The sequence below is a fragment of the Labeo rohita genome, chromosome 7 (genome assembly GCF_022985175.1).
Source record: "Labeo rohita strain BAU-BD-2019 chromosome 7, IGBB_LRoh.1.0, whole genome shotgun sequence".
Lineage (NCBI taxonomy): Eukaryota > Metazoa > Chordata > Actinopteri > Cypriniformes > Cyprinidae > Labeo > Labeo rohita.
The window spans coordinates 31,693,606-31,706,089 of NC_066875.1; the positions used below are offsets into that span (position 1 = coordinate 31,693,606).

Here is a 12,484-nt window from a genome sequence, read left to right on the forward strand (position 1 = left end):
GTTTATGGATGTACCATTCCTGCTATTCGACTCTTAAAGTATCTTACATTAGTCAAATCCTGGACTCACTTCAAATGCTCCTACAGTCAGCTCACTCATCACTTTTATCCTCGTCATGAATCGGACATGTCTGGAGAAGTTATTTCTCGGTTCTCGAGATGTTGACTCATTAGCCGCTTGGACCGATTCTATCTGATTCGAAGCGAATCGTTCAGACCGGTTTTGTGAGTAGGTTTAACAGGTTCAGTGAAAAGATTCGACTCATAAGAACGATTCGTTCACGAATCGGACTGCTCGTTTAGGCCTGAGGCGAATCAGGCGACTTGTGAGCTAAATACAGTAACGCTGGTCGGTTCTATCGTCTGAACGGTTTATTTTTTCCTAAATAATTGTTCCTAACTTTTTTGTGTTTGTTTTCGTAATTCTTTAATAAAATTAATTTGAATATCGATTTTCGTCTAGACTAACATTGCACACTGGCATATGAACATAGCTAAAATAAATAGCTAACAAAGCCAACGTTTGTATGTTCTCACCGAACGTTACGTCTGAAGAAGGATAATTGCAACATCAAGGCGTGCAAATCGTTTCTGTGCGAACTGAAGTGATAAACAGCATGTTTAAAGGCAAAACGGCGTGGTTCTCCCTCAGTGTCGAACAGGCTGTAACGAGCTATTGGGGTGAGATAATCAGTATTTGGCTAACTTACATATGCTATTAATATAACTCCTGTAAAGTAATTAAAGACTCTGTGAATATTTGGGAATACGTCATCTTATTATATCTTTAACTACTGAAAATGAGTAGGCAACATTATGAGCTTATATTCATTTAGTTTCTGAAGGGGGAGCTCTTTCTTCTTGGAAAACAGCAGATTACCTCTTCAGTGCTCATGCCTCTTCTGAAGACACTAAAAGGTATGTTTAGTTTACTGTACTTTTCTTGTTTGAGGGTGACTTGTCATACCACTGAATACTAGAGAAACCAGCCTATAGAATGTACACTACCAGTCAAAAGTTTTTGAACAGTAAGATTTTTAATGTTTTTAAAAAAACCTTTTCTACTCACCAAGCCTGCATTTATTAGATCCAAAATACAGTAAAAACAGTAAATATTTTTACTATTTAAAGTAACTGTTTTCTTTTTGAATATATTTTAAAAAGTAATTTATTCCTGTGATCAAAGCTAAATTTTCAGCATCATTACTCCAGTCTTCAGTGTTACATGATCTTTCAGAAATCATTCTAATATGCTGATTTGCTATTCAATAAGCATTTTTATTTTTTATTATTATTATCAATATTTAAAACAGGACGCATTTTTTCAGGATTCTTTGATGAATAGAAAGATCCAAGGATCAGCATTTATCGGAAATAAAAAGCTTTTGTAACATTATACACTATACCATTTAAAAGCTTGGAGTCAGTATAATTTTTTATTCTTGGGGAAAGAAATTAATACTTTTATTTAGCAAGGATGATTTAAATTGATCAAGTGATCAAAGGGATGATAAAGACATTTATAATGTTACAAAAGGTTTCTATTTCAGATAAATGCTGTTCTTCTGAACTTTCTATTCATCAAAGAAACCTGAAAAATTCTATAAAATTCTAATAATAATGTGTTCAAGCAGCCAATCTAAATATAAGAATGATTTCTGAAGGATCATGTGACTGGAGTAATGATGCTAAAAATTCAGCTTAGAAATCACAGGAATAAATTAGATTTTTAAAATATATTTAAATAGAAAACGGTTATTGTAAATAGTAAAAAAAAAAGACTTTTTACTGTACTTTGGATCAAATAAATGCAGGCTTGGTGAGCAGAAGAGACTTTTTTAAAATGAAACATTCAAAAACTTTTGGCTGGTAATATACTTAATGTAAATCTAGCCTATAATGTACCCAAAACCATAAAAATGCCTGAAAGTTTCACCTGATTACTTTATGTTTTAGGATATATGAAAGTGAGGACTACATCAAGGACAGAGCAACGGTTTTCCACAGCAATTTCCTGTCAGCATGTAAATCCTGCCAGAGTGTAAAATCTGTGCCTATTGGCCAGTATGTTCTGCCACCTGACTCTGTCCAGAATGGTGAGCTGTCCAGTGTAAACCATAAACATGTTATTATTTTAGTGACAAGTTCTAATGTAAAAATGAGTAGTTTTCACATTTAATAATAGTAAATGCCTGAATACTGTTCTAATTTTTTTACTTTAGAAATAAGAGCGCTAATTGGAGGGTTCATTTGGCAAACAGATAAACAGGTAGGAGAACATGTTTTCTGTTAAACCTCTGTCCGGTTATTCCTCTCTGTCGTTTATTAGCTTCTCAATCTATTAAAGGTAATGTGTGAAGAACGGATAAATACCGAAGTGTCTGAAGACAGTCTGCCTGATGAGCCTGAAGATCAACCGATAAGAGAGAAAAACAAGTATGCATTTTTTTTAAGTCTAAATTTTTTATAGATTTTCGGTGTAATGCATAAATTTATTGTAGTGAATTCCAATTTTAAATATGTAGTTCTTTAATATTTCTCCTGTTTACTATACAACTGAGGGCTAAATATTATTTTCATTACCACAGCACTTTATCTTCATAAAAACATGGTTTAACCTCATGTTATCTTCATGTTCATGTTATCTATTAGCCAGGACGATTACGAGACTGTTGCATCACCGAACAAAGTGTGTTCATGTTGTGAGATGCGGCTGTATCCTGTAAACAACATGATCTCAGGTCCTTAATTAACAAACAAAACTGACACCCTAGTATTTTCACCCATAATGTTCTCAAATGAAGAAACTCTTTATTGTTCTGTCTCTTTTGCAGGATATGTTCACATTGACCAAATGAAGAAGTATTCAGGGGAACTTTATGATTTTCTTCCCTCCCTCCACGGCCATAACGTTTCAAGATCTAACGATGTGACCCCTCCTCACTGTCACAAAGAAATGTAATATGCTTCACATAAGAAGTGGATTCTCTTTGTTTTATGCATTTCTTTGACAAAAGTGTTGAAAGTGTTTTTGGATTGCTCATTTTCAATCCCAACTCATTTCAAATGAATCTGCTTCTTCAGTATATCAGACTTTTCCCAGCAATATGAAGTCCAATCCCTGTGAACAAAGGTGATATGACAGGTTATAAAGAGCAACAATAGTAATATCATTAAATTGATGTACTGTGACTCTGTTTATTTTCTATTTATGGTTAATTACCTTCCAGTGAGGTGGTCTGTCCATTAAAGGATTTTCTCTGAGGTCAAGCTTTATAATTCTGCTAAAACCAGGGATTAAGTAATCGTCCAGTGATCTGATGCTGTTAAATTTAACAGACAGGATCTGCAGATTTGCCATGTCTGGAAATAGGTATGATAACATAAAATTAACAGAAAAGAAAAAATTGCACATGAGCATCAATTGCAAACAAGGATTTCTACTTAATAATCATTAGCAATAATAACCAGAGTGAAAGAGTAACTATTAGTCCTTTAAACATTAACAATGTGTATCTAATAAGAGCAAAGTGACAGATTAAAGGTACAACAGCTTCTTGTAGCAAACCATAGCCAGTCGTTCTCTTGAAACTGTTTTCACATACTGTGCATTCAAGAGCAAAAAAAAAAAAAACAAATGTTGATGCCATAAATATTAATTTCATTAAATGGAATATTTCTAACCTGTTAGTGCTGCAGGGACATTTGTAAAACAGTTCTTGTCCAGGTTCATGAAGACCAGTGACTCTAAGTGATTAATTTCTTCTGGGAAGTCTTGAAGTTTATTATCAGCCAAATTTAACCACTGCAAACTGCTGAGGCCCCCAAATTGTGATGGCAGGTGTGTAATTTCATTTTTATGGAGCCCAAGTTTCTGTAACATGCTGAGTTTACCAATAGATGATGGTATGGATACGAGACCACATCCTACAGCCCAGAGTTCTCTCAGTTGTGTCAGGTCACCTATGGCTTCTGGGAGAACAGATAATGGGTTGTGGTTTATGCCCAGGTAAGTCAGGTGTTTCAATGATCCAATGTTGCCAGGAAGCATAGTCAGCTGGTTTCTATCCAGTGTCAGTTCTTCAAGCTTTTCCAGATGCAGAATCTTACAGGAGATGCAAACATTGTTATAGACATGATTTCTGCTTACAGTAAACAATGGTGTAAGACACCATTATACAGAAACGTCTTGAAAAAAAAAATCATATGTATGCAAATTATACACGCTCTAAAAAGTGCTGGGTTATTTCTGTAAACACGTTGGGTTAATTGTGCTGGGTCAAAATTCTTGGTTGTTTGAGGTACTGTAAACACACAGTTGGGTTGATCATGCTGGGTCAAATGGACTGTAGGGGTTCTTTCACCACTGAACACACGGGTTGGGTTATTTTAACCCAACTGGTTTGTTTTTCCACTTCATCTAACATTCTGGATTCTTCACTGACAGTTTAGTTTATGGTCTAGATCCAGTGCTCTGCTGCTACATTGGAGTGTGTATACATACATACATACATACATACATACACACACACACACACACACATATATATATATATATATATATGTATGTATGTATATAACCGCATATATCCTAATTGCAGATGGTGCTCTTACTGCTATAATTAATCAATTAATCGCTACGTTTGATACATTGATTTGATACGATTTACATTGAAACAAGTAATGCATTGCAACAATTATTACCTAAATCCTTAATGTATTTACCTCAAGCTGATGTGTTTCTCATGCTTTCTTAATGACCTATAACACCTGGCCGTAATTACCACTTTCCTTACAATAATGTGAGAAGTGTCCAAACACACAAACACAGACATAAACAGTTATTAACGGGACATTTTTATTATTATTATTTTTAATTAAAATAATAAACTCATCCATAAAAACAACATTGATAATTCGGAGATATCATGGCAGCTGTCTAACATAACACACACACACCTTGATAATCAAATATAAATTTGCTCCAAAAAGTATTTATAACCCCTGTCCAATTTTGATCGCCTCACATCTCCCTGAAAACTATCAACAAAACGGACAACATCTGCTATTCTTATTGTTGGTAAATTTGTTAATGATTGGGAGAAAACGAGTTCGCACTCGCACTGACAATGAATGAATGAATGACGATCGTCACGGGCGGCGGCGCAACCGGAAGTACCACTACCCTACTTCCGTTCTCGGCCGCCATATTGTGAAATAGGCCTATGCACCGAAACGCCAAACTTTTGCACGCGTTTGCTTTTCTGAATGGAAGTCAAGGGGAAGAAAAGTGGTGTCGACTGGGAGAATCTCCTCTCCACCGCACGCTACACGATGATTATAGAGAAGAGAAGAAATACGCCCGAATCAACGCTGCAAACAAGCGATTAAGCGATGTCTAGAGGCCACAACTCACGGATTTGAAAGAAGAAGAGTCAGCCGCTCCTGTCTTGTGGTGAGTGAGAAAATGTAACGTTAAACAACAACCGCAACAAAAGTAGTAACGTTAGTCGTGGTAATCTCAATTAAATTGCTGCATGACCAAATACCGACGTAATCTGAAGGCCTAAATTAGGTTTAAAACACTGTAAATAACGCTGTTTGACCATTTTCAAATAAAAAAAAAAGTAGTATGATGCAAAATTTAAAAAAATAATTTTGAATAACACCGTTTATGGGATAATGAGCGCCGCTACTGGCGGCACTTTCTATTGTTTAAAATACCGCAAATAACGCTGTTTGACAATTTTCAAATAAAGAAACTAGTAAAATGCAAAATAAAAGCGACATCAGTTGCAACACTCAGTATCCCCTAAACCAGACCTGGGCAAACTCGGTCCTGGAGGAAAGAAAATTCATTTAAGTTGTGCCATTTAGGGGATAGTGAGTGCCACGACTGACTGCACTTTCTGTCATATAACACCATTTGGGGCAGAACTGGGCAAGCTCTATCCTGGAGGGCCGGTGTCCCTGCAGAGTTTAACTCCAACCCTGATAAAACTCACCAGTTTGTAGCTTTCTAGTAAACCTGAAGACACTGATTAGCTTGTTCAGGTGAGTTTTATCAGGGTTGGAGCTAAACTCTGCAGGGACACCAGCCCTCCAGGATAGAGCTTGCCCAGCTTTGCCCTAAACGGTGTTGTACGACAGAGAACGCTGTCAGTTGCGGCACTCATTATCCTCTAAACGGCATAACTTAAATGAATTTTCTTTCCTCCAGGACCGAGTTTGCCCAGGTCTGGTTTAGGGGATAATGAGTGGCGCAACTGATGTCGTTTTCTGTCGTTTAAAATGCCATAAAAAAAAACGTAGTTTGACAATAAAAAAAAAAAAAAAAAAAAAAAAAAAAAAAAACACTAGTAAAATGCAAAATAACAACATTTATTCAAATTGCGCTGTTTAGGGGATAATAAGTGCCGCAACTGACGTCGCTTTCTGACGTTTAAAATGCCGTAAATAACACAGTTTGACAATTTTTAAATAAAACTAGTAAAATACAAAATAAAAAAATTCATTTAAGTTACGGCGTTTAGGGGATAATGAGTGCCGCAAATGACAGCGCTCTCCGTTGTACAACACCGTTTAGGGCAGACCTGGGCAAGGTCTATCCTGGAGGGCCGGTGTCCCTGCAGAGTTTAGCTCCAACCCTGATAAAACTCACCAGTTTGTAGCTTTCTAGTAAACCTGAAGACACTGATTAGCTTGTTCAGGTGAGTTTTATCAGGGTTGGAGCTAAACTCTGCAGAATCACCGGCCCTCAAGGATAGAGCTTGACCAGCTCTGCCCTAAACAGTGTTGTACAACGGAGAGCGCTGTCATTTGCGGCACTCAGTATCCCCTAAACGGTGTAACTTAAATTAATTTTTGATAATGAGTGCCGCAACTGACGTTGCTTTCTGTCATTTAAAATGCCGCAAATAACGCTGTTTGACAATTTTCAAATAAGGAATCTAGTAAAATGCTAAATAAAAAAATAAATGTAAGTTACGCCATTTAGGGGATAATGAGTGCCGCAACTGACGTCGCATTCTGTCGTTTAAAATGCCGTAAATAACGCAGTTTGACAATTTTTAAATGAAACCAGTAAAATACAAAATAAAAAAATTCATTTAAGTTGCGCCGTTTAGGGGATAATGAGTCCGCAACTGACTGCGCTCTCTGTCGTACAACACTGTTTAGGGCAGAGCTGGTCAAGCTGTATCCTGGAGGGCCAGTGTTCCTGCAGAGTTTAACTCCAACCCTGATAAAACTCACCAGTTTGTAGCTTTCTAGTAAACCTGAAGACACTGATTAGCTTGTTCAGGTGAGTTTTATCAGGGTTTGAGCTAAACTCTGCAGAATCACCGGCCCTCCAGGATAGAGCTTGACCAGCTCTGCCCTAAACAGTGTTGTACGACAGAGATCGCTGTAAGTTGCGGCACTCATTGTCCCCTAAATGGCATAACGTAAATGAATTTTTGATAATGAGTACCACAACTGACGTCGCTTTGGCGCAAATAACACCGTTTGACAATTTTCAAATAAGGAATCTAGTTAAATAAAAAAAAAAAAATAAATGTAAGTTATGCCATTTAGGGGATAATGAGTGCCGTAACTGACGTCGCTTTGTCGTTTAAAATGCCGTAACTAACACAGTTTAACAATTTTAAAATTAAAAAAAACTAGTAAAATGCAAAAGAAAAAAATTAATTTAAGTTACGCCATTTAGGGCAGGCCTGGGCAGACTCGGTCCTGGAGGACCGGTGTCCCTACAGAGTTTAGCTTCAACCCTGATAAAACACACCTGAACAAGCTAATCAGTGTCTTCAGGTTTACTAGAAAGCTACAAACAGGTGAGTTTTATCAGGGTTGGAGCTAAACTCTGCAGGGACACTGGCCCTCCAGGACCGAGTTTGGCCAGGTCTGGTTTAGGGGATAATGAGTGCAGCATCTGACGGCATTTTCTGCAGTTAAAAACACAGTAAATAATGCCGTTTGACAATTTTCAAATAAAGAAACTAGTAAAATGCAAAATAAAAAAATTTAAGTTACGCTGTTTGGGGGATACCCAACAAACATGAGACGTCCACCCGACGTGCAGATCATGTCTATATTGCGTCGGTCGGTCCAGGACCATATTTGTACTTCTACACGACGTGCAAATCCAGTACGGTATCTGGACGTCGGACTACGACGTCCCTTGGACGTAGATATGCAGTTCAAAATTTGAAAGTCTATGAAGGGGTTTTCCTGGACGTCTGTAGAACGTGCAGAACAGGTTCAGGAAATTGACTTAAGAACTTTTTATACAAATAAACATGACAAAGTTCTGACTTAAAAAAATGTAAATATAATTTTTTATAAAACATTTACGTGTTAAAACAGTGTAATATTTGTATAAAAACATCATGACAGTAACATAATGCGGCCATTTAATTCTTTTATTAATAATATTAATATTATTATTATTTTTTTTTTTATGTGTAGTATTTTTCACTGGGACATTGACAGAAACAGCCGTTACATCTATGTGTGATTAAGTTAAGTTAAAGTTTAAGTTAAATAGATGTAAAGAGATTTAAATATAATAGATAAATATATTTAAATATTTAATAATAATACAGCATATTAACACAATATTATTGTTTATTGTATATTTTAATAATAATAATATATTTAATAAATAAATTTAAAATTAATTTAATAAATAGAGCTCTATTTAAACGTGCGCTCGCGTGAGGGGCATTAACGTAGTGACGTAAACGTGATGGCGCAAGACGGAAGATATTGATATTGTGTATTACCAAAGACTGAAGATATAACCACCACGATAGATCCGTCGTGTAATTTATTTAATTTTACGTTAAGGACACTTTATAAAACCTACAGAGGACCTGACCAACGAACAGCCTTCACAACGCAACGCAGCTATTTGTAAATTTAAACAGTAACGGTCTCTAACGGTCATCTGAGAGACGGACGGGTGCTAAGCCGAAGGTAAGCGATATAAATGTACCTTTATTCGTCGTTTTGTCAATCTAATATTAAATTTCACTTTAGATATATTTTGTTCTCGGTTATTACGATTTCAAATTCTACTTTTTGTAATTTTTATATCTCCCTGTTGGTTAATTTGCGCGGAAAGTGGTCAGTGAAGTTACAGTCTGAGGTAAATTTATGTTGATCCCTTTTAATTGTCTAAATTAGTCACTAAAACAGGTAACTTCACAATAATGTAAGATTTTCAGAACTTTATCTTGTGTTAAGTGTGTGTTCTTGTAGTAAAATAGACTTTCACTAAATTCACTAAAGACTAAATATCAGTCTGGCAGTATTTTCTGATCATATGTTTACCAAAGAGGTTATAATGAGCATTGTGAAGCTATATTTGTAGTTATAATAATAATAATCGTTTCAATTTAATTTCAATTTTGTTTTCAGGGCAGTTCATGAAGACGAGATGATATGTTTTGTCAACCTGGACAGAAGTTCCACCTGCCACACCAGACTCTCTGCTGTATATGGAGGCCTGTCCACTAGCACATGGGTTTTTGGAGCCAGGGACCTCTTGCAGGGAAGAAGATTTTCCAAGGACCCCCTCACAAATATAACAGTGTTTAAGGTTAATGTGGATAGGAGTATAATGAACATAATATGATTGTTTTATTGGTGCAAATGGTCCCTATTTTATATGAACTGTTTAATAATACAGCACAATATAGGCCTAATTTACCATATTTTCCAGACTTTACACCAGGTCAGGAAAAAAACATGCATAAGTTGCATTGGTGTATAAGGCACATTTTACTGTTACTTTCAATGTAAATACTGATAAATAAAACAAATGTTAATAAACTTAACAAACATTATAAACAATGTAAACATGTAATTTACTTTTCCAAATCACTTAAATTAATTGGCATTCAGAACAGATATATATATATATATATATATTAGGGGTGTGATGAGACACTTATCCCACAAGACGACATGAGACTGGGTTCACGAGAACGAGAATTTAAACAATGATGAAATATATAGGGAAATAGTCTTTTATTCAACTGAAAAAGACAAAATGCTAAACAATTTAGGTGCATTTTGAACTTTATGAAATTAAATTTCCATTTTAATGGAATTATATGCAGTAATAATATTTAAACAAGAGCTTCACGATTCTGGATAAATTGCAAATACCAGTTGTTTTTAATAAATTGGAGATCACGATTCTGGAGAAAAAAAGATTAGAAAACTAAACAAAATAACATAATTTACTAGTGGTTTTGACAAACTGTTGATTGCTTAAGTCTTTTAAAAACATATTCATTTAAATAAAATTAAAACAAAAATCAATGAAGAGAGTCTTTATTAAGACTTGTTTGACTATTGAAATCTCCTGAATGAATGATTCAATGACATACTTTTTTTAAACGGGCAGTTGTCGCCACCTCCTGGCGGAAGAGGTTAAGCCTTACTATACAAGATAGTTTCGTTTTGATCGCTACTGTAGAAAATAAGTGTTTATACCCTAACTATAAAGTTTAATCCCAGTACTTCTGTTACTTAAATGTCTGCTACACAGAAATAATGATTATTATGTGGTTGAAAAGACTGTGTTGCTCTTGTGTCAGAGAAGTCACAAGAGAAGTTTAAGCTCCAACAGGTGAACATAATGTATGTTTTGTATGTTATTTGTTACAGTTGTTATCCACTGAAAATACGTCCACAATGACCAGATCTAAACTAAATTTTAACCTTCTAGAGACGTCCTGTGAATGTCAATATTGGACGTCCAGAAGACGTCATAAAAAGACGTTGTAAAAACTTTCATTTTGGCTCTTCAGGGGACGTCATTTCAACGTTCGACAAAGACGTTGAAATGACGTCGTTTGGACGTACTTTTACTTATTCATTACAATTATTATGTATTTTAAATTAAATTTTAAATAAATGTTTTCATGGTTTTTGTACACTGTGTCTGTAAGTTTATTTACAAGTACAAATAAAAATTATAATAAAATAAACATGATTTTTACTTGAATGCAGCCTAAGAGTGTATATATTATGTCCAGAAACAGTATAAATGACATCTAAATGAGACTGCAGTTGACCTTATAAGACGTTGAAAATACGTCCATAATGACCAGATCTGAACTAAATTTTAACCTTCTAGAGACGTCCCGTGAACGTCAATATTGGACGTCCAGAAGACGTAATGAAAAGACGTTGTAAAAACTTTCATTCTGGCTCTTCAGGGGACGTCATTTCAACGTCCGACAAAGACGTTGAAATGACGTCGTTTGGACGTACTTTTGCTCAGTGGGTAATGAGTGCCGCAACTGACATCGCTTTCTGTTGTTTAAAATGCCGTAAATAATGCAGTTTGACAATTTTTAAATAAAAAAAAAAAAAACAAACTAGTAAAATGCAAAAGAAAAAAATAAATAAATTTAAGTTGCGCCGTTTAGAGCAGGCCTGGGCAGACTCGGTCTTGGAGGGCTGGTGTCCCTACAGAGTTTAGCTTCAACCCTGATTAAACACACCTGAACAAGCTAATCAGTGTCTTCAGGTTTACTAGAAAGTTACAAACGGGTGAGTTTTATCAGGGTTGGAGCTGAACTCTGCAGGGACACTGGCCCTCCAGGACCGAGTTTGCCCAGGTCTGGTTTAGGAAATAATGAGTGCCGCAACTGACGTCGCTTTCTGTCATTTAAAATGCCGTTAATAACGCCGTTTGACAATTTAAAAAAAAAAAAAAAAAAGGAAATATAAATATATATATATATATATATATATATATATATATATATATATATATATATATATATATAAATAAAAAATGCGAAAGAAAATAAATTTTAAGTTACGCCGTTTAGGGAAGGCCTGGGCAGACTCGGTCCTGGAGGGCCGGTGTCCTTGCAGAGTTTAGCTTCAACCCTGATTAAACACACCTGAACAAGCTAATCAGTGTCTTCAGGTTTACTAGAAAGTTACAAACAGGTGAGTTTTATCAGGGTTGGCGCTAAACTCTGCAGGGACACCGGCCCTCCAGGACAGAGTTTGCCCAGATCTGGTTTAGGGGATAATGAGTGCAGCATCTGACGGCATTTTCTGCAGTTAAAAACAGTAAATAATGCCGTTTGACAATTTTCAAATAAAGAAACTAGTAAAATGCAAAATAAAAAAATGAAAGTTACGCTGTTTAGGGGATAATGAGTGCCGCAGCTGACGTCGCTTTCTGTTGTTTAAAATGCCGTAAATAACATCATTTGACAATTAAAAAAAAAAAATAGTAAAATGCGAAAAAAATATATATATATTTAAGTTACGCCGTGGAGGGCCGATGTCCTTGCAGTGTTTAGCTTCAACCCTAATTAAACACACCTGAACAAGCTAATCAGTGTCTTCAGGTTTACTAGAAAGTTACAAACAGGTGAGTTTTATCAGGGTTGGAGTTAAAATCTGCAGGGACACCGGCCCTCCAGGACCGAGTTTGCCCAGGTCTGGTT

General features: G+C 35.7%; 2 protein-coding genes across 2 annotated transcripts in view; one reads left to right on the plus strand and one right to left on the minus strand.

The window, feature by feature from the left end:
- Positions 1-299: 299 nt before the first annotated feature.
- Positions 300-3,228, plus strand: terb2 (telomere repeat binding bouquet formation protein 2). Its single transcript, XM_051114053.1, has 7 exons — positions 300-680; positions 836-917; positions 1,956-2,095; positions 2,222-2,268; positions 2,347-2,435; positions 2,652-2,740; positions 2,834-3,228. Exons 1-7 carry the CDS (start codon positions 617-619, stop codon positions 2,959-2,961), a joined length of 639 nt encoding a protein of 212 aa, XP_050970010.1. The 5' UTR covers positions 300-616; the 3' UTR covers positions 2,962-3,228.
- Positions 2,981-12,484, minus strand: part of si:dkey-1h4.4 (uncharacterized) — a 17,513-nt gene continuing 8,009 nt past the window's right edge. The window contains exons 2-4 of the mRNA XM_051114052.1: positions 3,684-4,104; positions 3,223-3,362; positions 2,981-3,120 (exon numbers count right to left, since the gene is read on the minus strand). Of these exons, the coding sequence (XP_050970009.1) occupies positions 3,088-3,120; positions 3,223-3,362; positions 3,684-4,104 (594 nt within the window). The 3' untranslated portion in view covers positions 2,981-3,087. The remainder of the gene's footprint in view (positions 3,121-3,222; positions 3,363-3,683; positions 4,105-12,484) is intronic.